Raw genomic sequence first — 27229 nt, forward strand, 5'->3', positions numbered from 1 at the left:
ATCGGCACAGGGTATATGTGCATATTTAAGTATAAATAAAAATATACATACTTATACGTAAGAAACAGGGCTGAGATGTGCCAGATGTAGATACTGCCCTCCTGACCCTTCCCAACACCCCTGGCTGACCACCATCCATGAAGATGGGTGTGCCAGTTGGTCACTGAAAGAAGGTAACATGGGGATATGTAGGCCTGGGTGGGGGTTAGGGGCACAGACCCTGCTGGGTTTACATTCATCTCCACCATTTACTGGCTAGGCCTGTGGGCAAGTAATTACTCTCCTTATGCTTCAGTTTTATCACCTATACAATAGAGGTCATAATAGTCTTATTTCATCTGTAAGTTGTGGGGATTAAATAAGACAAGGCATGCTCAGTGCTTAGCACAGTGCTTGTTCAGTATTCAGTAAGTGGTAGCAGATTATTTCATTGATGTCATTTCCCTGCTACCTGCCTTAGAAATCTTGCATACATCCCGTTTACTCACTCTGAGTAATAAAGTGCTTGGGAGATAGAAAGAGGAGATGAATTTTTGAGCCTGAGATTGAAACCAGCTTCTGCCACATACCAGCTGTTGGAAGTCAAGCCGTGTCATCACTTCCCTAACCTTTAGTTTTCTCCTCTATAAAGTGGGGCCTATGAGTACCTGTCATACAACCCGGCTGTGGGAGAATGAATGAAAATGTGCGGGTCTACACCACAACACAATGCCAGCACATAAGAAGAATAAGAGAAATGGTGGGCCCGTTCTAAAAGGGTGGGGGTTTTTCTCAATGAAAGAAAGATCACCTCAATTCTTGGTGACTCTATTATTTTCTATATTCCAGGATGGGGAAAAGACTGAACATTTCTAATCTGAAGCAGAACACTAGTTCTGGGGTTTCTGGTTCCCAATAGTCAGTCAGTCTGGGCCTTTGGTCTACGAGCTCTGACCTCAAGGCGCTGGCCAGGCTGTGGCTTACTCGTTCCCCATTATCAGCCCCACACACATTCACTCTGACACAGGCAACAGGAAGGGAAGGTTGAGTGACCTACTTCAGGAGAAGGCCAGTCCCGGGAGAGACCCTGCAGTGGAGAACTTGCTAGAGTCCACAAAAGACTGGTCTGATTATGGCGACCACAGGGAATGAGAGAGGAGAAAAGAGAAACGGTGGCATTAGTAAGTGGAAACAATAATCTCAAGCAAATCCTGGGCCTGAGCAGAACTGCTGGAGTTGGAAAGAGGACTGCTGCTCAGGAAACTCTAACAAAGGAGGGATGTGTAGGGTCAGGGGCCAGGGCCAAGGACAGAAAACACAAAGGAAGAGACGAGGGCAGAGAGAACAGGCAGGCCGAAGGCTGATCCCCTCAGCAGCAGTGACGTATCTGCTTCAGGCCCTGGGAGAGTGAAGTCAGGGCATCTGGCTGGCCCAGGTGGGCTTGGGGCTTACCTTGCAGGCTGTTCCCATTGGTGCTGGTGCAGGTGGGAGGCGGGGACGTCTGGGGTCTGACGACTGGTGCGAAAGCACTCTTCTGTTTCACGGCTGAAACCATGTTGGCTGGTGAGAAGGAGAAGATGCCCGAAGAGCTGCTGCAGTTGGAGGGGAGGCTTGTGGAAGAGGCCATGGTGGGGCTGGATGGCACGACTGGGAGGGACAAGGGGAAAGCAGACATCAGCACCTCTCCGGGCATTCTGACACAAAGCGGCTCAGACCCGACCCTTTCCCCAGCCTCCCTGCTCAGGCCACCCTTCCAGCAGGAGCCTTCCCTGAACTCTCACGATCTTGTCCGCTTTCATCCTTTAGTACTTGGGACATGCTGCCTCTTGGGGGTGGTGATCTTTTAGATGTATTGTGGGCCTACTATGTGCCAGGAGTCTTGTTAGGCACTGGGGTGAGCCAGCCCAGGAAACACAGTGCTATTATGAGGAGGGATAGAGTAGCACAAAATACCAATGAAAGTGAGTATTTTCACTTTCTGGCTCTGTGAAGGCATGGAAGGGAAAGGAGAGAAGGCTTCACAGAGCAGCTGTTAGGATAAGCATTCCAGGTGGGGCCTCACCTAAGGTTCTAACAAAAGGGTTGGGGGATGCAAGAGTCAGGAGGAGGCCAGCCTGAGAGGGCATGGGCATCAATGGAATGAGAGGTGTGAGGAAGAAGGGTGATAGAGGGCAACACCAGATTCCAACTGCAGGCACTGGCAGGTGGTGGTATGTGTCCCTTCTCTCCTCATGAGGCCACGAGTTCCTTAAGGATGTGAGTGCTGACTGTACCTGAATGCTCCACAACACAGATATAGGTAGGCAGGAGCAAGGTGGATAGTAGACTGCCTACCACATGCAACATTTGGGGCTAACGCAGAACTATAAGTCAAAGTTCCAAATTCCTTATACACCCCACCGGAGCAGTACACAAATGTTTGTGAATTAATAAGCAGTAGGATAGGAGCCTTGCGTAAATACTCATGGTCTGGTAGTAGTAGGGATGTGGATTATCAATGACAAAAGAATTAACTCGGGCAATTCAGAGAGAGAGAACACCTAGCTGCTTGGGGATATGAAAGAGCTTTGTACACTCACACTCTGTACCAACCATGGTCCTCTCAGCCTGGCCTTTCACCTTTTTACTAGTTGCTAGTAATCTCTTGGTTACTTTAGGGGACAGAGATTTGGCACACACAAAGACCTCTACACTCAAGACTAGTACTTTCATCGACTTACCTGCTATCTCCACCAGCTCCTGAGGGAAAGTACGAATGCTGTCCAATTCAAATTCTTAATTCAAATTCTACGTATTTCCATCTACTGTATCATTGTTCACATTGTTAGAAACATTCTATGTTGCTTTATCATCCACAAGAATCTTCACATCTTTTCCTCTTATAAGTCACTGGCCAAATAAGCTTAAGTTGGGGTCTGTTACGTCCTTGTTACATCTGAGCAAACTGAACAAGCTGACACTCAGAAAATAGTTCCGTGCCTTGCCCAAGGGCTGCAGCTAGAATGTGATGAAGCCAGGCACCAAACCCAAATTTGGTGCCCTTTCCACTACACTACCCTACAAAGGAAACAGAGCCAGGGGGAAGCCTCCTTCCCATGAGCCCACCAAAGTCCCAGTTGTCGTTTAGGCGGCCTTTCCATTGGCCTATTGACTTCAGAAAGTTAGAGAAGTGGGAACCAAATCGGTCACAGGCAGCAATGACCATCGGGGGGAAGTGACCCCTTGCCATCAGTTCTCAGCACCACACCATCCCAACGCACTGCATGCTTTGGAAAGCACAACACAGAGCCGCCATCCTCAGAGTTTTCACAAACATTTTCTAAACTGTACTTTTTCTTTTAATGAGGCCAGCATTTTTATACATCTCTTAGGATTTGTAAATGTGAAAATATGCTCAATAATAACACCCATTTAAATTGCAAAACTCCTGCACTGGAGGTTTGATTTTTAAATATTCGTAGATTTGAAATCCTGCTGGTTCACTGAGGAAGGCAATTAATCTCCTTGGCAAACGTGATCATTATGTGTATTTAGAGGTGGGGAGTTTGGAGGGGGTGGTTAACAGAAGACGGGGTGAAATATTGTCCAGCAGTTCCATTTGTTATAACATTATTAGTTATCAGCCACCACACTAGAAAGTGTGTTCACCCATGGAATGTCTTATTTTATTTTTTATTTTGTGGGGGATTTTTCAACATGAGTGGTATATGAATAATTAAATAGTATGGAGGCAAAAATTCAAATCAGCTGGGCTTTGTGTTTATTGTTTTATTTGCATTTATGCAGATAAAACCGTCCCATCTGAGAGCCTATTTGAGAATTTAATACTATATTTGTGAGCACTGAGGAAATCAATTAATGGAAATTAAATGTTCGAAGTCTCACAGTCTGACAGATGCAATCTCAGGCTGAAGTCACTTGGTGTCTGCACAGGCTTGAGAAGACAGAGCAATCCAAGCCCTTAAATTGAATTGCTACCATATAGCAATTAGTTTATTGATTTAATTAAAAATGCCACCTTTTAATTTTCAGGTCATGATTGAAACATTTTCTGATTGAGTAGATGGGAGAACACCGACATGATAGATCTGTGAGAAACAATCTTCCCAAGAATCAAAGTCTAATGTGAAACTGGCCCCAAACGCTGACTCCTGAGCAGACAAACATAATGTAAACAGATTATTGGGGGGAATTTTAAATGTTCAACAAGCTACCAATTCCAAATATAGAATCGGAGAAATATAGCACACCCTGAGCATAGAAACTCACCCAGAAAGCAATAGGCCCTAAGTATTACTTTCAGAAATAACTTCTTTCAAAGGCCAAGAATGGTCTTGCCTCTGTCAAAGAGTTGACACACTCCACATTTCCACTAAAGACAGCATAATTTTTAGGATTTCTAAGCCAAGATTCGTTTTTTAAAAGTCATGACTATTCTTTCATTTACAACACAACATCTGTCACTCTACAAATATCTAAGAGTTTGGTTACATTTTACACAACAGACGAATCACCCACACTGTCCAAAATGAACTTGGTTATCTGTGTAAAAATCTTCAGAGGAAGATCGAGATTGTAGAGACAGGTCACATGACATTTTATAGGTAAAGATGCCAGTGCATGGAGATTGTTTAGATGCAACCTAAATGTTGTACCAAAAAAAAATCCTTTAAGCTAAACTTCTTTAAGACAGAGGTACAGGCACCAAACAACATTCATGTGTGTGTGTGTGTGTGTGTGTGTGTGTGTGTGATTACAACCGATTTTTGGAAAACATAAAGTGTATTTTTCCTTTTTTTTTAAGTACATATCAAACATAAGGGGGGAAAATTCCGAGCATTAAAAAAACAAAGGAGTCATATTCCTCAAGGGAGGGAGTTAAGCTTTAGACTGTTGTGAATTAATAAGCAGTACGATAGGAGCCTTGCGTAAATACTCACGGTCTGGTAGTAGCAGGGATGTGGATTATCAGTGATGGAAGAATTAACTCGGGCAATTCAGAGAGAGAGAACACCTAGCTGCTTGGGGATACGAAAGAGTTTGGGAGACTCACGCTCTCTACCAACCATGGCCTCGCAGCCTGGCGTTTCACTTGTTGCCAGTTGCTGGTAATCTCTTGGTTACTTTAGTACTATGCTGTACCACAGCACCACTTACTATTATATTTCCATCATTATGATTATCACTTAGATTTATTGAATGTGGCTCTCATGGGCCACGCACCAGGACAAGCATGACTTCACGGAAGTCTCACGACAACTATATGGAGTGGGTGCTAGTTCTATCCCCATTTTACAGATGAGAAAACTAAGGCTTGGAGAGGAAAGGAACTTGCCCAGGGCCACCAGTTAGTAACTTCTGGAAGCCGGAGTCAAACCTATCTCCATCTGACTCCAAGCCTGGGTTCTTGCAATGACATTGTACTGCTGCTTTGGGTTGCAGCAAAGTTTTGACAGTTAGGGAGGCCTCAGGAGGAGGAAGGTGAGCAAGAGAGGGCAGATATTTCTGTTGGAGACAATACGGCCTCCAATAGCATCCCCTTGCTCAATGCATGGAAAGATGGGGGGCCTCCATGGGCCACACAGTACGACACTGAGTTCTTGGAGTGGAAGCATGCACAAACCCAGGACGTAGATCTCTACTTACTGGCGTAGGGTGAGTTGGCAGCTGAGCCGTTGAGGAAGGTTGGGGAGCCACCCAAATTGGACATGGCGGCAGTGCCGTATCCATTCATGCTCGTGGTGACGGAGTTATAGTTGGTCTGCTGGGGGGTGGTGCTCGGCACGTACCCGTGGGGTGACACGCTGCTTGAGTTGCGGGTGAAACCTGAGGGGGGGGACAAAAGCAGGGTGGAGAGTGGGGTTCAGATGGATGGCATCCTGGAAGACTCGGGGACAGGAAATGTTGAGTTTCCTGCCCCCTTCACGCCATCCTGGAGGGAGGGGTCAATGATTCATGTGCACGGGTTGGTGGTGCTGGCTGTGATTAAAATGGGAAGCCAGCAAAAGGCACATGTCTTACGAGATCATAAATACTTAGCAGGTCTGTGAAAAGTGGCAATGCAGGGCCTATAAATTATCATTTTGGAGCAGAAATAAATCCCAATCTAAGAGATGTACCCTGAAGTTAACAGGTCCCTATTCCCGGAGTGAGCATGATGTGCTTTGATCCCTCAGAACTTTAATTCCAACCCTCTTTGCGATCTGTCATTCATAGTTTATGGTGAAAAGCCGAATGGAGAGACGGCTCAGTGCATGCACCCTTTCTAGCCCCCTCTACCAGATTACCAGACATAATAGCTAGAACCACAATTCTACAATAATATTTGATGTACACCAACTAGGAATTTCCCCTTTGGGCAAGAAAAACTAAATAAAAATTGTTTCGTGCCAAATAAACGGTGGCGTGGGGGGGAGGGGCGAGGGGAGGGCAGGTGGAGTTTGGGAAGGGAGAGGAAAATGGGGAGGGACAAGAGCAGGATCCTGACCCTGATTGGTGGCCTGCGATGCCTCAGAGACATTCACGGCCAGTTGTCCACTGAAGGAATTCACGCCCATCATTCCTGCGTGGACCGAAGTGTTGGTGAGAGCCGGGAGCTGGCTGTGGTTGCGGGGAACACTGTACAGGGCCTCTGCGATGTCAGCCGCTCTCTTCAGAATAATCTCCTGAAAAGTAAAGGGAATATTCCCTTCAGCTACCCCCATTCATACTCCCAGTCATACCATTTTTCAGCTGCTCACCATATGCTGTGCACAGGGCTTTCCACAGGGAACTGCACGAACTTCTGCATTCCGCTCAGCAAACCTGTGTGTTTAGTCTCATCCTCATCCCACCCATATCACAAATGAGGGACCTGAGGCTCCGAGAGGCAAAGACCTCCTTAGGGAGACTCACCCACTTACGGCCAGAGCTGGGCTGCAGAACCCTGTTTGTCAGACTTCGAAAGCCCTTTATCGTAGCCAAGCCTCCACACTACCTCACAGTATGTGACGGCACCATGGGGTTTTCCTTCCCTACCAGTAACACACAGGGACTCTGGGGCCACACACACACACACACACACACACACACACACACACACACACACTGCAACTCATCTCCCTGGCTGACGTTCAGGGAACGTTGTTGGTGTCTGTCCCTGAGTATCAGTGGGGCTGTGTCCCCTGGACTCTGACTCAGGTGACACACAAAAAAAGGATTGAATAATTTGTCAGATGCATAGCTTCCTGAGCCATTTGAGTCTTATGAAACAGAAGCAGACAATTATATTCCGATTCTTTAATACTTTTTAGGAGAAGAAATTAAACCCCCTTTTTCCTCGTCAATTTGCTTGAAAACCTGAGAGGAATAAAATAAAGCACCAGTAACTTTCTCCCTCCATTATGAAGTACATTCCCAAGGAAGATACGTTTTTAAACGGAGTACCTTTCCTCATAAGGAAAATGATTCCATAGAAAAGGCAATAAAAATTTACAAAAGAAGAGAGAAGCACGGAATAGCTTTGCAACATACTATGTCTGAATGACTTATGCTCAGAGCTCCCATGCGGGACTTTTATATTTTTTGCACTGTTTCGTTACAATAAGGAATCTGAGACCTTCGGCTGGATGTGGGAACCTGCACAGGTTCGAGGCCCAGGGCGCTCACCTGGTTGTTGTGTGGCATTCCGTACAGCGCTTCTACCAGGTCCGCAGCCCTTTTGAGGATGACTTCCTGTCAAGAGAAAAGCAGATGTGATCTTCTGAGTGAAGGCAGGTCCTTATCGTTTCACATGATCACATCCCCATTCCCTCTGGCCACACTTTGCCAAGGCACTGCTTTAAAGGCAGTAATATGGGAAACCCCAGAATGGCTTGAAATCAGCAATCCATCCCTGTTCACATCCACAGTTCATGGAGTCGGAAGGGGAGCACCATTGGTTCTGCAAGATAAAACACGTCACTCACCCATCTGCCACAGACACGATGGAACACTCATATGTTTATTGCTGAATACAACTGCGAGGTCATTTACTACATTACTACAATCGATGTCATTCAGAGCATGTTATGAAGCCCTAAGACGTGTTTATTTTGCACTTAATTGCTTATTCCAGGAACCATGACCTTATCAGACAGGTCATTTTCGAGGGATTTCTAATCAATCTTCAGCTACTAGAAGCATGTAGCATTAAATGTCTTTTGTTTATCTCCCTTATGTGGCAGAGCCATGATATAAAGGGGTGACATAGTAAAACCCACATACTGAGGCAATGCACTGTTTGTAAAAGGCTCTTACGAAAGGATTCTCCTTTCCTCAGAAGCTCCCTCTGTACCAATTTTCATGACTGGCGAAGTCTGATTCTTTGAGAGTAATTATTTGCCATTTCAGTGTTGTTTGCCATTTTTCCTGTTCGCTCATTCATTCTCATCCTAGAGATATGCTCTGCTGTTCATTCCAATGGAAGACAAAGTTAGCTCCCTCTTTTCATGTACGTGGGCTTCCTTATTTAGCTTGTGTGTTTGTTTCTAATAATATAGGGCATGCACAAAAGTGTGTGTCGTGGTAATTTTTTTCATTCTAACCAAAAGAAGTCATTCTCTCTTCATTCTGCCCTAATTTTCTACACATTCATTTATACTGAAATGTAAAAAGGAAAGCGAAGCTTGATACATGTAAAATGGAGCCTCATCAGAGAACCAAACATAAAGGCACACTATAGGATTAGCAGAGGTGACTTTCAAAAAAGACATGTTTACAATTTTTTTTTTCCTGCTGTGCGTAAAGTTTCAAAAAGAAGTTGAATTTTAAATAATTGACACAATAGATTTCTGCATGGAGGAGCAGTGCTGTTGAATTTTCATATACTGTAGACGCTGATCAGAAAACAGGGATATAATTGCATTCATTTTGCTGTCACCATAGCCTCTTCAAAAAAACTCTTGAACAACTCTTGAAATGACAAGCTTTTAGATACATATTAGCATTTTTCAATTTTAAATTCTCTATCATATAAGATAAAATGGTTGTCATACTACAGTCACTACTTATGACATATATAATGTCCCAAATTCAAAAATGAGATGGAGGGGTTTCCAGTTCTCAATAAACACTCATGCTTGCCTTAGACTGTTAGACCCCATTTATAAAAGAGTTCAGTTATTTTCCATATAAGGAGTGAAAAGCATTATATAATCAATGGGCCTTGAATCAATACATCTGAAATCATTTCTTTATTTTTCTAATGCAAGTGCTACCACAAAATTTACCACTTTTTGTTTGCAGTATTGTCTGACCACAGCAGTTAATAATTTACTATGGTATGGGCACACTAAACCCTATCCCCAGATCAAATTCAGCTTGTGCTGCTCTCACTAAAACCTCATGGCTTTATCTGGCTCTTAGGAAAGATTAAAAGAAAACAGGATCAAGTTGGTTTACTTACTAAGATTTTACTTCTCTGGGTCTATGTTCATTTATTTCTTCAAATAAATATTTATGCCAGTGTTTGGGCTTGGCAGAGAAGGTACTTTTCTTTCTTTTCATTTTAAGAAAAAAATAAACACAAGTCTCCTGTTTGTTCAAAGCAAGATGAGGTGCAATTTCTGCACTTGTGAACTGCAATCCTGGAATGCTATCATTGAGGGTTCAGAGCAGTGCTTCTTATTTTAATTAATTTCACAGAACCAGGGAGGAGGGACGTTTGAGGTAAAACTCCAAGATCTTTGAAGTTTTTGTAAACCTGAAAGAATTTCAGCTATCTGTGTATGTTATATATTTTAATCTCATATATTTTTGGTGATAAAGTTTTTCGGTGACCTAATCCACTTGTTTCTTTTTCTCCTTATTTCAATACCCAGAGCTCTCATCACCATTAATCCTTTGAAAATGAAACACTTGAATCTTGTTTTTTTAAGTGGACTCCTTTGATCCGCGAAGCTGGTTCATGCTTTTCCACGAGGCACACTGCCATAGGTGGATGATCAGACAGCCCCGCATCGCTTCAGACCAGCAGTCTGGAGAGGAGTGAACCAGGGTTTCTTGTTCTGGAAGTGATGCCCTTAAATGGTATCTGTCCCATTTCCAATAGTCCTTCACTAGAATAACAACTTTGGGACTTAACAGAGAGCTCACATTTGGTTCAGCTTTGCCAGTGTGATTCAGCTTCTATTAGTTATTTCTGCAAATGGGAAGGAAAAAGGAAATATCTGGGTCTTCTATGAGTTAGTGCAACAGACCTGCAAGGTGCTTGGATTTCGGTGACCAGAAAATTGCTCTCACCTCCATGTCATTATGCTCCCAGTGAACTAGCCCCCAAGCGTGTTTGTGTTGGGGATCTAATATATTGCCTTTCAATCAGAGCTGAGAGCCACTGAACACACAGACAGAACATGACGAGCAGGTCAGGAAAGCAATAAAGATTTTACAGAGCTGTCCAAGGTGCTAAATTTACTCAATAATGGGTTTGGCACCGTAGTGTTAACCTCTCATTTACTACCAGTTTGAGGGACTAAATTGAAGTAGCTGACTTCATTTACCTTGAAATGTATATTTTATGACATTATGTAAGTAGATTGAAAGGGCACTGCAGTTTTAACAATTTAAAGGCTAAAGCATGTTTAAGATGAAACTTGAATATTTATTGTATATTGCACTTAAAGTATATAGAATGTTAAAATGTATTGATTAAATTTGTAAAAGGCCTTATAAAAATGACAGGTAGTATAAAAGATGTATGCCTTTTAAAATCAAATTGATAGTGTATGCTATCTCTTCTGTGGTCACAAGTGTAATTTTTGTGCAGTTTTATATGGTTATTTGAAAAAATCTGTAATTTCACATTAGGAAATGATTGAGCCTGGGATATTAAAAAAAAAAGGAAATTTCTCATAAGGGGAAGAGCTGGATGTTTCACATAGTCTTTTGTCTCTGAAATTATTCCTAAAGTCATATGTTTTGTGGCATTAGGAGGAAGCACAGTATAAGGATCCTTCCATTCTAATATGCAATTTTAATATTTCTGAGAAGAAAGAGCACTTGACTAGGACTAATATCTAATTTTTCAAGGCATTTATTTGTCAGGAGAGATTTTCTCTTCTTTTCATAATGTTTAAAACGCCTCCCTGCTTGCAGTTTAAAACATGAAGGTAGAGATTAGATTCTTGCAAGATAATTAATCCTATCCTTGGATTAAAAAATATATATCCCAGTGGGGAATTAAGAAGACAAATACTAGTATCCTAAATATTGGAAAGCCCCAGAGTCTCCTCATAGAGCTAATGCTTGTTCTCAATCTACATCCTAAGTCAGACTACTTTCCTTTTCATGGCCTTAGCTTTCTTCTCTACTAAAGAAACAGAAAATGTTTACTCCTTAAAAACAACCACTTTCCACTGATCTATTTCCTTTCACAATTAAAACCTGGTTTTACCTGTCTTGCCATGACCATCGGTTGATAATTATGTGAATGGGGGTGTGAAGAGGAAAAAACAAAAAACAAAACGATCAACCATATGAGAGATTACAGAAACACCAAGGAGACTGAAGGATAAGTGGAGTTTCGAGAAATAATTCAAGTGTTACAGGTTTTACTTATGTTTTGGAGCCTTTGTAATGAAAATAGGAAATGGGGTACAAATACAGAGGGAAGATTCAGTTTTACTTCCTATGTTTCAACCTAATCAATTAGCAAATAATTTTTGAGCTTCCTGTTGCCCTGGTGGTCACCGATATTACCCTCCAACACCTTTGAAGGCACGCTGTCTTCCAGGAATCAAGGTTCTACGGGGATTATGAAAGATTCTACAGGGATTACAAAAGATTCCCCACCCCACCCCCAGTCTAGTCCTACCTTCTTTGTCCAATCTTCTCTCCCTACATACGAAGAACTGGTCTTTATTGTGGTCCAGTTAGTCCTCCCTAGCCTAGGAGTAAAATGTGGGGCTCCTTCCTATGTCCATACCTTCACTCCTTTTGCATTTCCCTTATCTGAATGCCCGTTTCAATCTGTTCCCATTTACAATGGCTTCCCACCCTCTAACATCTGGTAATAATGGTGCTGGTGGTAATGAAAAGATAACTATCCATTATTGAAAGTGGAACATTACCTCATTCAACCTTTCCAGGGAGCCTCTTATGGTGCTATGTGACATGGTGCTGTCCTTATCACCATTTGGCAGATGAGGAAACTGAGACTCTGAAAGGTCAGCCAGCTTTCCCTGAGTTCACACAACTGAGGAACGGCTCAGCAGGGATCCCACCTCAGGCCCGTTAGACATCAGAGCCAGGGCCCTTAAGAATTGCACTATTCTGTCAGAATGAATTCTACCTTCACCTATGCCCCAGCTCCTAATCCTTCTCATTCCTCTGAAAAATAGCGCTGACTGTGCCACCAACGCAGCACAGAGGTAAATGCTCTGGGGTCATTTTCGCTCTGATCTTAAGGGGGTTAGTGTTCACTCTCCACAACGAGACTGCAGGTCCTTCAAGGCCATGGAAATGTCTTCATCTCCTTTAAGCCCCTAGAACAGTGTTTAGCAAACCAAAGGCCTTGAGAAATTCTTGTTGAAGAGTTTCTTCAAAGATACTCACTGACATTAAAAAGTGCATACTTCATTTATATGATGAAATGACAAAATCATATATTTGGCAGGGTTTATAAAAGCAGAAGACTTAAATTTGGTGCTCCGTGTGGCTCCAGACTTTTAAATCCAATATGTAAATTCCCAGAGGTTAACTCTTAATCAATGTAGGTTGTTTTTTATGCCACTCTTTTTTTTTTTTTTATGAATGCACGCTTTCACTCCTGCTGCCTACATTTTAATATTGTGATTAATATAATGAATCATGCTGGGTACAGACATTATCTCAAGTTATAGGCTCCCAGCAACATGCAGTCGGTCTTGATGAACATCAGCCTTCTCTTAGCTGAACTTGTAGGCCCTTAGAAACACTCAGGGGTCTGCACACTTCTGGGAACCTGGCGTATCATGTCTGAGATGCAGACACAGTGAACTCATCTTGCCTTCTGTTTCATGACAGTAAAATCTGAGTATTATTCACCTCCAGTGGGCGTTTTCTCTTTCGTACCTCACCTCAGATATGTCACTAATACGCTCTTATTTACTGTCCACATCTAGCCTTCCAGGGCAAAGGGGAAGGTTGTCTAACTGTCCAGTCGAACCCCATTTATGGACCCATTGCACTGTTTTGAGTAATTCAAACCCAGGTTAGCAGGGGAGATGGCCTGAACTTTCTTTCATTCAGAGCCCATACAGAGCAACTCATAAAGCCAGATGGGTACCCATTTACCAACACAACATTAATTTCAAGTTTCAGAATCAGATTGTGAGACTCTGGGAACGCCCTCATAAAACTCAGGCCCAGGGATGCTCCTGTCATTCAGGAGGACAATCTATGCTCAGCTTTTGCCCCCTCACACGGGAAATCATTTTTTGTGGGATTGTAGAAGAAAACAGAAACCAAACTGCAAGCATCAATCATCAAAGGCAAGTTGACTTGGGTGGCTCCCGAGGAAGAAGTACAATACTTTTCCGTCACTGCTCATTTTCCTGACACCCATTTGTCACCAATTTACTTTGCCTTCTCAGGGGATTCAAGATGCAGAGGGTCCAGATATCAGCAACACACGGTGAAGTGGCAAAATCACTCCTGATTTAGAGGTGATAAGCATTTATCAATGAAATCAACATTGATTTCATTCAGCTGCTCACTCTGGAGTAGTTTACTATAGGGTCCAAATTTTGAACAGTACATTCAGCTCCCGAGCCTTTAAGTTTTACCACTTCACCCATTTTGCTTCTGAAAGTCTGGGTGACACGACTGATTGGAAAGCCGGAAAGCCAAAACATTGATTGGAAGTTCCTTGCCACCCATTTCCCACAGAGCTGGATGCACAAAGCAATAAATACTAGTTGCGCTGAGAGGTATTTCTGTGGAGGGTAGTTTTATGTCCCAACTTCCTTTGTGTTTACTGAGCCAAATGGAAAATTCCACAATGGTAGACTTTGCATTCTAAAAAATCATATAATGAGAGCAGTGAGGGAAGAAGTAAAGCAAACCAAAATGATAGTTGAGCACGGTTTAGTTTCCAATCCTCTAAGACATTCCTCAATTTTTTCATTTTTCTGGTAATGTGAACTCGAAATAGAGCTTACCGCAGAGATCATTAGAATCCTTTAGTGTCACACTTTAAACACTCTTTACTCAGAAGCCCTGTGACTGAGAAGAGTCACTTACATTTAGCATGGATATAATTAAACATGTTTCTGTTGAAAGGGGCATTCTCATTATGGCTAAGGACCACTTTAGAGTAAATTGAAATGGAAGGGAGGAGCATAGATGAAGTGTAGGTAGCAATTGGTTATTTCTAGGGAGGCATAAAATGCCAACTGTGTAACAGTTATATTTTACAACCGTGCATTCTATAGAGTTCTTAGTACTTTATTGTATAAGAAGCTTCAGCTGAGGCGCACTGAATGGTCTAGCACACACTCGTTGCCCATAATCTTTAGAGAAAAATAAAATTCAAACCAAAGTCAAAATCTGCAGAAATTTCCAGAACAAAGGAATCAAATATTTTGAAGGGATCTATCACTATTAATTAATTCAAGAGGTATTGCACACTCGTCTAGTCTAAAGTAAATGCAGGGGGTAGCTTCTAAACATCCTTAAATGTTAAAGTTGATTTGATGGTCAGGTTAGAGGAGAGCCCTCTTACTTCTCAGACGCATCATCGAGCCGGGAGACCCTTCAGAACGCTTGGTCTTCGTTACACACACGGGGGAGCAGGCTTCTGAATCACATGACATGGAAGCAGGCTATAAGTTAACACAGCTATATCAACGTAAGACATGCTAACTTACATGATTGACTTTTACAGTGGAAAGAAAAAGGCTGTTTTCAAGCAGCTGTTATTGCCTCAATGGGAAAAAAAAAATCAATGAAAGTGAAATGAACAAGAGATTTTGTCTGAGTTGCAGTTAATACCACTGAAGAGCTATGGATATTCAAAGGTCAACAAATAAATTAGCCAGAGTATTATGAAATGAATGATTTGGCTTATAATTTTATTGAGTGAGAATTGTTCGCTGCCTATTAGACCAGGTAATTTTTATCTGGTGCCTCAATTACTGTTCCGTAAGCAATAATATAGTTGTAAGAGCTGTTGGTTCGATCGCGTGACCTCTGCGAAGCTGGCTCGGACAGCTGACTTTTACAGTGATGGATAACTAAGCTCGGTCTCCGCGAAGTGCCAAACCTCCTTTCCTGCAAGGGGATCTCATAAAAGAAACATTATAGCTTGATTCATTTTACCAAAATGTTCGACTTTTCAAGTATCAGCAGTTAAGTATAAATTGTGAAACCAGGTATTCCTGAGAAGAGTTATGACAATGGCTTTTCCCCCTCTTTTTTGGTCTCCTGGCATTCTCTTCGAAATGGTGTCATGGTAATTGGTGAATGGGAGCCTGGGGTGCTTCCCGCCACAAATACAGTGAAAAATGGTGTTTGCACCCTTGTGAACATGACCTGCTTGGAGGTACAGAGCTGAACTTGGTAACCTCTGGCTGGCTCTTCTGATTCCCATTCATTGTACTGGTTTAAGACCAACGCTCTGGGTGAGGTCCTGCTGAGTGGCCTTGGAAATCGGCTTTCTGATCAGGATGAAAGTCACCGCTTAAAAAGGAGGCTGTGGACAGAGGTGCCTTTTTCAGGGGTAGGTTTGTAAAGTCAGCACATGAAACAAAAACTGCCTAGAGTCAAAATTACCCTTGAAAATCTTTTAAGTCGCCAAGGCCCAGGCTTTCAGAAACACAAAAGCCAAATATTAACTACTTCTGTTTCTCTTTGTCTTTTGGCTGTGGCTCCCTTTTCCTTAGGGCAAGGAGAATAAATACCTGGTTTTAAAGTTAAAGGACCACTGAGAAAACAAAGAGATTTACTGTCGTGTGTGTGTGTGTGTGTGTGTGTGTGAGTGTGTGTGTCTGTGTTTGGTGTGTGTGTATAGAAATGTATGTGTATAGTTACAATTTTGGACAATTATGGGAAGTTAACTTGAGCAGTGATTTGTGCATGCTGGAACTGTCCTGCAATCCAAGGTTACCAAAGAGAAGCAAAAACATAGCTGGTTTTTGCTACTTAAATGGTTGAACACCATCATCTATTATATGGACCTCCAGACAAACTCTATCTGTAAATGACGATTCAAAGGCGTTACAGATGGTCCCGACTGTAACGGCTGTTAAAATCCACTGCCTCCAGGCTGCTGGGGCTCAGTTCTCATTACTCCAAAGCTTAATTGAAGTGTTACTCAAGGCTGAAAATAGTGAGCAAGGCTGAAGGTCTCCTAGCCTCTATCTCTAAGGGCTTGGGTCCTTCAGAAGAGGATGTTGGGTGGTTGGCAGGTAGAAATGACTTCGCCCCTTGTTCCTTCCTCTTGACCTAATAAGTGATTATACTCAGTGCTCTGGCACGTGGGCTGTGATATAAGGTAGCTTAAACTTAGCCCCCTCCTCAAGATCTCAGTGTTAAAAAAGAACTTGAAGGAATGTTCCAGAATTCAGCTATTGGAGTAACTGTTACTACAAGTCCCTCCCACAGTGACTGCAGCTAAAGAGAGAAAGAGTTACCTTCAAAGTTGGTGTGTGTACATCTTTAATTCTTGCTGCCACTATTGCCTGGCCCAGCCATTTGTAAGGTAACCTCAGTCTATGCTACCACTTCCCTGCTCCACCCCCCATCTGAGCTGGAGGGATTTTTAAGGTTGGTTTGCAAAAACTGCCTTTTTTCTTAAAAGCCCTTCTCTTAATTCTAGGAGGCAGAGCTTAGGGATACAGCCTCTAGAGTCCAATAGAGTTGGCTCAGGTCCAGGCTCAGCAACTATTAGCATGGTAAGCGCACGTCTCTGTTTCTTCGTCTGTAAAGCAGAGTTAATACCAGCACCTGGTTCAGCAGGCACTTAGTTAGTGCTTACTGAGCAACAGTCAGCAATAACCTTGATAATCCTCACTTTTCTCCTGGAAGACTTGGGCAAATTTCACGCATTCTTAGAGTCAATGTGTATTATATGCCCTGAATGCAGTTTGAGATGCAATCCTATTTCTAAAACACTGCGGAAGATTCTGAACGGACTAATCATAAGGAAATCTGTTAAGGTACAAAACATCCATTTACCAGCTGCGCAAGCTTGAGCAGATTACCTGTCCTCTCTTAGCCTCATCTCTAAAATGGGCAGGATACAATAATGACAAACAGAATAACTTATTGCCAATAAGTCAGTTAAAGATAAAATAATCAAAAGAGGTCACAGTTATAACGCTTGTGGGGGTCCTCGGTCTTTTTTAATGAAGCTACAATCTCCTTCCTCAGAAAAATAACATGTGCATGCATATGTGTGTGTATGCTCACCATACACACACACACACACACACACACACACACATACATACACACACACACAATTCTCTATAAAATTTGAGGGGGCATAGAGCTAGATTAATCTACCCTGACAAAAGAAGCGTAAACTGTAAGGGACACCAAGCCCCTGAACTATGTATATTATAAAAATGGGTACGTGGAATTTGCCTGTAAGTTTTCTGGCCAATAGACAGGAGAGATGGGGAAAATGTACTATATGCCACAGTTCGTGTTTTCGACAAGAGAATACAGAAACAAAATGTTTTTTGGAATCAAACTCAAGCGTGCTTTTTCTAAGAATTGAACATACCCTATGATTTGGTTTTGTTTCTGTATTTTTTGTTTGAGTCCTTGTGGTTCCTGGCTATAATGTTAATAGTTTCTTCAGATTAAAAAAATAAATCAGTGAATAAGATGAGAGAGAGTGGTGGGTGTCACAGTGTGGAAGAAGGTAAAGATGTAGGGTGGATTTTCTTTATCCTTTTTCTGAAATGCTCAGTCATCCCCTTTTCTGCTAACAGGCAACGTGGTTATGCAAAGATTTCTTATTTGTATTTTCACTGATGCAACTGCAGGTTTTGAATTACTGATAGTCTTTGCATAAAGACTAGAACAATAAAAGCATAATTAGAATACATTGTATACAGCCGACTCCAGTTTTATTTTGCCCCGGCTCTGTATTTATGATAAATCACTAAACACGCCATGCTCTTTAGGGAGGGTGATTTTGGGTCTCATCTCTCCATTGAGCAAAAACAGTGCCTGTGACTTGAGCCTGAATTTCAATTCTGCAAGTGTACAGTTGAACTGAATAATATTTGGCACAATGCAGTGCACAACCGAGCCACTAAATGGCTGATTTACTAAATTATTATTAGATGAGCCCTTGCTGTTCCAAATGAAAGTGCCGTCACTGTCTTCCTTCATGGTGTGTTCAAATTGTTCTGTGTTTAAATATTCAGCATGAGGCTAATGTGAACTGATGAACTGAGACTATAAACATTCACTTTCAATACAGATAGAGCGACAGAGACGCAACATATCATGTGGCCTGCGGAGGTGAAAATGATTTATATTTAAGAATGTTGCTGCCTCTTTCCATTACTTTAAGGTACTCTTAATTAGCGTGGTGTTAGAAATGACTAATACCCACGTACAGGAAGAACAGGCTCATGGAGGCTGCGATTTTTCCCCCGCGTGCCAATGAAGAAGTTACCATGAGGATTTGCTGCCGGTGTCATTCAGAGCCTTGAGTTTTCTTCATGGCAGGCTGCACGGCACCGGTAGAGTAACGTGTCTACCGGTAGAGTAACGTGTCTGCCGGAAGAACTATGGTTTTTGACATTTTGATATTTTCCTAGACCCACCCAAAGGGTCTACAATCCATCCTCCCTACCACCCGTCCCTTGGCAATCCACCTTCCTTGCAATCTTTATCTATTACATGGCCACCCTGGCAGCTCACCCTCCAGCTCACCAGCTTCTTTACTGACACCTGCTGGAATGAAGAACAACCCTTGGCTCCTTGGACAAATGTAACCCTTCCTTTCTCCTCCCCTTGGAGGGCAGTTATAGGCAAGCACTTAAAACACTGTGATCACTTACAGTAGATTAGAATTTTTTATTGGTGCCGTGTTGCCATAACAACACGAAGACAGCAGATGACTTAAGCTAAGCTTGCAAAGCAAAAGGCTGCTCATCTGGCAGTTAAAATGAATACAGTTCATTTCACAAGTTTCCCATATGGACTCTTAGTGTATGGTAATGAGGAGACCATATGGTGAGAGAAAATGCACTGAGAACAATTGGGTTCCACTGGCTGAGTGGGAAGTTGGGAGAGAAAACCCGGGTGAGAGATTCTGGTGTGTGTACTCTCTGGGTTCAAGGTTTGGTTGAGGTTTGTTTTGGTTTTTGTTTGGGATGGTTGTTTTCCATAGGGGTTTCACATTTCTTAATCCATTCCCTAATATTTCAGCTGTGCAAAATGACAAACATCTTGCAAATTTTGCAATATCATTCATCACAAACTGTCAGCAGTGTTTGCAAATCTGACTTGCAAGATCTTTTAAATGTGTTGTTCTTAAAAGGCAACAGTACGAAGTTTCTAGACAAAGTGCAGGAAAATTTAAGCACTTCTGACAAGCAGAAACATTAACAGTAATCATTTTAAAAACACTCGCATCTTTTGCCTGCATGTTTAGCTGTAAATAATGCTAGAATGTATAAAAGCTTTAAAGTAAAAATGTAATAAATACTTTTTATTATGTTTCATAAAGAATAAAAAATGCCGGGAGCCATGTATGTGCGTTATCTATACATGCAAATGTATCGAGATGGATAGCTCCCACTCTTCTGACTACTAACCAGATTGGGGACCGGGGAGGACAGCTTGGAAAAGGCTCTACAGTCAATTCTGTACTGTACATGCTTCATAAAAGATGAATATAAATGCATTAGTTAGACACGGTGAGCTAAATTAGAAGGTCAGGCAGGGCTGGGAGGGCTGAAAAATCACACAACCAATGAGTGTAATTACTCTTTTTTAAGTCTATTAAGTGGTGTTGTTCTATCAAGGCTCAGGGGTATAGGACATGAAGAACAAGATAAAGTAATGTGTATTTATTACTCCCGCTGGATCAATTTACCAGATATTTTCAGCTCCATAAAGCAAAATACACAAATGCTGCCTTTGTTACTTTTTTCAAACTGCTTTATTTTCTCCAAAAGAGGGACTGGCTGTTGGAGACAAACCGTGTTTGCCCTGTGGAGGTCCCCACGCCAACCGCCCTCAGTGGGGAAGTGAAAGAAAGCTGGTGAGAGTTTAAGAAGGTAGGAAGGGGCTGTGGTGGGATGAAGAGACACGCTAATCGCTTTAAGGCAGAATTATGTGGGTTTCCAGAAGCCAGAGAAAAGTGGGAACTCGGCGCAGTGGTAACAGTGAGGCTTCTGAGCCCAAGGTCCTGGGTTCGAAGATGTCTCCCACTCATTAGCTGTGAAGTTGTAGCAAGTTACCAGCCCTCTGGGAACTATGGCTCCTGTGAAATGGGGAGCACCCACCTGACAGGCAACTGTAGCTCCCATTCACTGAAGTCTTGCTATATGCCAGAGAGATCTCTTTGCAGAAATCATCTCATTTATACCCAACAACAACACTGTGGGGCAGCTGCTTTGTGAAGGAGAAAACCTAGGCTGGGAAGCTTGAGTCACGTGCACTGAGCAGTGGGTCTGGTTTTCAAAATCCGTGTCTGTCTGACCTGTGATCCCTCTCTCTTGGCCTCCATACTCTTCAAAAACCTTGATAAAGCCACACTGGGCACACAGTAGGCATTAAGTAGACCTATCTGCCTCTCGGGATCCATTGCTAACTCAAGGAATGCCAGCTAAGTGCAGGGTCTGCTCTCACTGCCTTTGCACTAACACTCACTGACCACTCCAGAAGATAACCAACAAATTGCAGGGAGATGGAGACACCTCTGGCCTTCACAACAGACAGAGCTCCTTGCTCAATGTTCCTGGATTGCATTACGCATCTCAGCACCACCGAGCTTCTGACTGACCACAGTCCCCAGCCCCCTCTACATTATAAGAAACGTCAACCTTCACCCCCAAATTGGTCACATGCTGCTCTGGCTCCTGCCAGGACCTAGAAAGGAAGATGCGTCTGTGTGAAACAAGAACAGAATGCTGCGATTTAAAAACCTTAGCTTGCCCTTCCCCATGTGCATGTGAAAAAGAAAACCAAACAACATCTGGGGTTAGCATAATTATAGTATTTTAAATTTGTGTGTACAGCAACTATCACTAATGGTGACTTTCAGGGACAAAATCATTTACAGAGGAGGGTTTTGCTTGCTCCCGTTCTCTCATTTGGTAAACGGGAATGATGTCTGCTTTCCTGACTTCTCTCACAAGAGGGGCTCCAATAAAACAAAGCATGTATAAGTTCTTTGAAAAAGCACAAGCCAGTATACAAAGGCATATTATTATGGAAAGCTGTCTGCTTGGTCTTTGGAGCCGTTTCATTTGACAGAATATGTGGGTGGTTGTATGAATCTAGCTTTGTCTATTCACAAACACATGGGTTTAATAAAGTACAGTTTGTTTTTTAAGGTGTGTGGTCCACGGCTCACTGAAACACTCCTGTTTGACAAACACTGACCATGATTCTACGAATGGGCGGAGCCCATTTTTGCCCCCCTAACAATGGACAGCAGGGGTAGAAATCTCCCAGCCCACAGGAATACCTCGTGCTGGCTCCATCCGCCACTTCCTGACCCCGCTCTTGAACTCTCACTCCACCTTAACATTCAGAGCCAAGAGGACAGCCACTGGTCTGAGTCACACAGACAGCTTCCTGGGGTGGGCTCCAGCCACAGTCCTCACACAGGCAAGTGGTCCATGCAAGCTGTGGAGTGTTTCCGTAACACACAGATCCATTGTGTCCTCGCTTACTCTTCCCAAACCCAGGGAAAAGGAGCTAGGAATGTCACCATCAGGCCACCGGGGATGAAATGACACATGCCTGTGCTATTTGTTCAATATTTCTGAACGTGACATGCTACCGTACAATGTTTTGAAAAGTAAGCACACAAAACTCCACCTCATATTCCTATTTCTCTTCTTTCTTTATGAATAAGAAAACTACCACCTGCCTTCTTTAGACTTCAAGCTTCAACCAGATTTATTTTCTATTTTTTCAATAAATATTTACAGAGTGGCAACTGTGGGCCAGATACTATGCCGAGGGCACCCACAGGGTCACCTCTTTTTATCCTTATGTGATCCCCATGACGTCAGCATGATGATTTTACAGGGGAAGAAACTGAGGCACAGGAGAGAAATCATATACTCAACTGCTCACCAGGATTAGGATTTCCTGCTCTGCAGAGACTGGGTGGAAGAGCTCTCAGAAGCAAGGGTCCCACTCTAACCCAAGGGCTACCTTTTGTTGAGTGCTAAAGAAGTGATTAAAGTGGCAGTTCCAAAAGTGGGAAATGTTACATCTCCATTTGACAGAGAAGGAAATTGAGGCACAGAGAAGTAAAGAATTTTGCTAATAATAATACTACTTATTATTATTATAATTTTGACCCACATTACATAATTAGTAATTCCCCCCCCCCGCTCTGAGTTCCACCCCCCCCCCAACCTGCCTCTCCAGTCTCTGCAGCAGACTCGAGAGACATCAAATGTCACGGTAAGGTGAAGACGATCCCAAAATGTAAACAGTGGGAAGAATCTGGCATTGCACTCAAGCCTTCTTTCTACCACTGAGACACCTAAGGTACGGACCACTGGGTGGACATTATTTAGTGTGCTCTAAAAGTACCAATTATTGTCCCATAGGAAATGCATGGGAGCTAGGTTCTCGCTGGATGGAGGAGCCTACAGGTGAATCCAAGGCACATCTGTGCTGTGGACAGAGACTGCCATTTGCGACTATTATGAGGTTATGGAACTGCTCACTGAGAGTAAGGCAAGGCCAAGGGGAATGATGTGTAAGATGGAGGCCTCTTCCAAGACATGGATGTGAGCAGAAGGACACGTCCTGTGACTTCTTCCTCGGGTGACATGCTGTTAAGGAGTGTTTACGAGGTGAACAGCATTGGGTGCCAGTGAGGCTGTTCTGAGAAGCTGAGGGTAGAGGCTGAAGGCTGTGTGGTTCTTCCCGAGGTCTAGGCAGAGGATAAATGCTTCTGCTTGTCACGAACCTTCCTCCCTTTGAGCAGCCTCACGCCCTCACCCCCATCCAGAGCCCCTCGCATCTACACAGCAGTTTGTGGGGGCAGCTCTCTCAGGGACAAGGTTCTTTCCGACAGGAGGCTCTGTCTCCCTGGGCGGCAGGCATACAGGTTGAACGTGATGGTGAACTGATCCCCCAAAGAGGTTTGGGGAACTAGGAAGGATGCCAGCTTCAGGTTCATCAGTACTTTATAAGGAGAAACAGACGTAAAGTGACCTAGCCCTAGACCTAACTGTGGCAGGAGAGGACCTCTCACCTCCTCATTTAATTTATCATAGTGTTCCCTTGTGAAATTTCATTTCAGTGCCAGTAAACAGTGAACGGCAGCTCAACGAATTCTGTACTTTGAACTCCTTTGGCATTTAACTGCTCTCTCCTTCGAGTCCTCACAGCAGAACTTTGGTTGTGCGCTTGTCAAACGAGCCTGTTCTTTTCTGGGACGTATAGTGGTGTGTACTGCAAGCTCGCCCACTCAGGGCCCAAGTTCCCCGGGTACAGAGGTGGAGATAGTCCTCACATGGACAACAGAAGTTAATAAATGTGGATTTCCTTCTTTCCACATTGGTGATTAATGACACATGGCGCCATGACTGCTGGTACTCTACCTTGAATTCTTGTTTAATTTCTCACCTTTGTGCCTTATTTCCCCTCTTAGGTGGGCTGCCTCTAGAGGGAGGAGGGTCTGTCTCATTTGCCCACTTGCAAGATCTACCAGTATGTTTTCTTTTGCCTTCTGGCTCTTCTCCCTTCACCAGGGATAAGTATGGATTTTCATGTAGGTAGAAGAGCACTGTTCTTTTTCCTGAGAATCGGAATGATGTAATGATGAAAAACCTGGACTTTGGAGCCAGGTGTTTTAGGTTTGAATCTCAGTTTAGCACTTTACCGACTGTGTGACCTTGGGCAAACGATTCAACCTCTCTGCTTATTTTCTTCTCTAAAATAGAGGTGGTACTAGTACCAATCTCAGAGGATTTTTGAGAGGAACAAAGGACATAATACATGTAAAATTAAGCACAGTATTACCTGGCACATAAGTGTTTGCTACTTTTAGTATTGCTTACCTTGTAGCAACAAACACACTAAGCACAAAAATATTGATAGAGTTGCTTATCTACGAACTAATTTTTACCAGCGGCAGTTTTCTGCCAATCACCCAAGCCCAAATTTCCAGAAACCATAACCCAAAGAGGAGGTATCCTGACCTTTGGCAAACGCTCAGGGTCGCCAGGGTGCCGGGGAATGACCTTCTGTAACCTCTGGAAGCCATAATCGATGGTGGGTTCATTGAGAGCTGCAATGAAGAAGTCACGGGATTAGAACAATTTCAGGAAATAAAACGGAACATAATTGCAACACTGATGGTGTGGAAATAACTAGGGAGTCCAGAGCTTAATTGATACCTCTGAATTAGATTATGAAATGATCAGATAAATGTTCCCTTTGCAGAACATTTCAACCATCTAGTTCTGCTATTTACCATGGTGGGGAGTGACTCGCTCAGAAGAACAAGGAGTAGCAGGTATTGACCTCTGCTCCATTGGTCAAATTCTGTATTCCTTACCTTATTAAAAATAGAGAGTAAAATGGTATTTGATGTGAAGTTTTAGGATCCCCGTCAGTCAGAAGCTGAGGTCAAAATGCTCAAGGGCTTATCTGAGGGCATCGACAGATTACAAAAAGTAGGAGAGTGAAAAGTACTTTCTTAGTTGCAAAACCTCTCATGGCAGCTGACACAGTGCCTCCGTGGCATTTAAGCCTCCACGAGTGTGGTGAGGGACACATGACAGGAGTCTTCTCGGCATAGAGAGTCTATTCTACCCTGGATGGAGTCTGCCACGAGGTCAGCCTTGAAAATGCCCTTGATACAACACATCTAAAACGATGGACCGATTCACCAACATCAATATTATTTCAGGAAAAAGACCAGCCTCTGTGGAGAGCTAGCTGAGGTCAGCCGGATCTCCAAGAATTCTTAAAAAGACTATAATAATAACTGGTGACCAAGGGCCTTGTTGTACCCATACTGACTACACCTTCTTCACAGGGTCCTTAATCTAAACACCATACCAAGTGGACTCTGGTCTATCATTCTCAAAATTCCTCCCCAGGGTATGAAACCTCTTCAGCCTCCTTCACCTGGTGAGAAAAAGATGGGAGCTCCATTCTGTACAGGGGACCCCCATATCCTCTAAGTGATGGGTGGTTGGGTAGGTTCTTCTTTTCTTTTCTTTTTTACTGTAACCAAAGTATTCAACTGCATAGTTTCTCCCATACTGAATAAAAAGACAATCTTTGTAGTTCTGACATTGAGCTATACATTAGAAAACAAGTTGCCACATGCTTTACTTAAAATGCATTTCCATTAACCTAAATTTTAAAAGTAAGATTCATACTACTACTAACTTTAAAAAACTGTATTAAATTCAAATAGGTCCCAAGGCTAATGGAAGCAATTTGTATACCAACCCAAACTGACTGGCCCACTTTTCAAAATACAGGTATGATAATCTTGTGGTTTTAAAAGGACATTTAAATTGAAAGACTGTGAATTTAGTACATAATTATACCAATAGAACCCTTTAACTTGTCAACTTGTAAATCTAAAAGGCTATCAATCATTTCTAAAGAGGAAATAAACCTTAAATTCCTTGATTGACAGTGCTTACTTTTTATGTAAGAAAAAAATAGGAGGAAAAAAAAAAGCTGCATAAAGTGGCCAGAAATCCATTTACAAAAGTACATTGTTTTACATAGGTGAGTAAAAAGCCAATAATTACACCTCCAAAAGACACATAAATCAGAGTAAGTACTTTTTCCTCACTTGTATATTTTAAGTTAGAGCGAACTTCAGGTAACTTTTTATTAAAAAGATTTTTTCCCAAATGCAATGCTTATTGAAGTTGTTAATAGAGTAGCATTTTCATTTCAGATAATGTAATCATTTTTGCAAATATGATATTTAGCCATGCTCCCCTCCACTCCCACCGCTTTCCAAACAGCAAACTTTCAACCTGTCTCTTGTGGAAATTAACTAAAATTATACCCAGGTGTACCAAATCTCTCTATCTATACTAGTATATGAGTCAAGGCACAATATTTATCATTCCTCCCATTTTATGATTACTTTCTAAACCCTTGAGAAGAATTCTTTTTTCAAATTAGACTTGTAGAGAAAAAGCCATAGGACCCTTTGTGCAGGGAAGCTGTTACTCGTAAAATCCACGGCATTTAATCAAGAAATGCAGGAGGGTGAGATGAGTGAGCACGCAGGTTTAAGTTACACATCACATCCATCCCCCCACCCACAATACTAATTGCCAACCATGAAGTTTAACCATAAAAATAGCTTTAAGCAATTAATTGCATCATTTTTATATCTGGAGACATCATTCAGCAGGCTGAAAATTCAAATTCTTGGTTTTATTTTTCAATCTAAGCTACCAACAAAATTTGAATTGTTGACCCACCCCTTCAGTTTTCTGCATAATGAATTCATTCCTACTATGTCAAGGAACTGTGGTTGTTCACTGAATGACCGGCTGATGTATGGGGGTGGGGAGGCTGTGTTTCTCTGGCCATATGGCGAATGCACAGCAGAATGACTGACACTTAATATCTGCAATTAAGAGAACCAATTCAAATATCATATGGAACTAATAGCTAAAGAGCTGAGGAGAAGTCATTCTGCTGCCACAAAGAGTAATTGAATTAGATATATTATACTCATTATTCAAAGAAAAATAAGCATCTACTCTATGGAAGTACACTATGTGAGAGGAAATACTTCAGATAGTAAGACAAAGGCTTTTAATTTAGTTCCCATGCCTTTATGATTTGCTCTATGCTCATATCTTTAAATATGTTAACCTGCCCTCAATTTAGGTATTGAATATTACAATGCAATTGTCCAGAGCTGTACACAAAGTTAACACTAGAGATATGCCAAGCTCGTTGTCTTAAATTCAAAGGTGCCTGGATGATTTCTCTGACTGATATGATGGGGTCCACAAAAGCAGTGCTATAGGGAAAAAAAGTATTTACTGACATATTGCTAGGTTCAAAAGCAGATTACAGTGGCACATGTACAATA

General features: G+C 42.4%; 1 protein-coding gene across 8 annotated transcripts in view; it reads right to left on the minus strand.

Annotated features, from left to right (window-relative positions):
• The window catches only part of EBF1 (EBF transcription factor 1), a 382398-nt gene that overhangs the window by 9141 nt on the left and 346028 nt on the right, over positions 1-27229 (minus strand). For 5 of the 8 annotated variants that reach the window (XM_081034775.1, XM_081034776.1, XM_081034774.1 and 2 more), the window contains 5 exons: positions 24342-24430; positions 7627-7692; positions 6467-6644; positions 5626-5805; positions 1432-1626 (listed from right to left, as the gene is read on the minus strand). In XM_081034775.1, the coding sequence (XP_080890901.1) occupies positions 1432-1626; positions 5626-5805; positions 6467-6644; positions 7627-7692; positions 24342-24430 (708 nt within the window). Of the gene's footprint in view, positions 1-1036; positions 1106-1431; positions 1627-5625; positions 5806-6466; positions 6645-7626; positions 7693-24341; positions 24431-27229 lie in introns of all 8 variants that reach the window. The other 3 variants (XM_081034771.1, XM_081034770.1, XM_081034769.1) reach the window with 1 other exon arrangement.

The sequence above is a fragment of the Rhinolophus hipposideros genome (genome assembly GCF_964194185.1).
Source record: "Rhinolophus hipposideros genome assembly, chromosome: 23".
NCBI classification, from domain to species: domain Eukaryota; kingdom Metazoa; phylum Chordata; class Mammalia; order Chiroptera; family Rhinolophidae; genus Rhinolophus; species Rhinolophus hipposideros.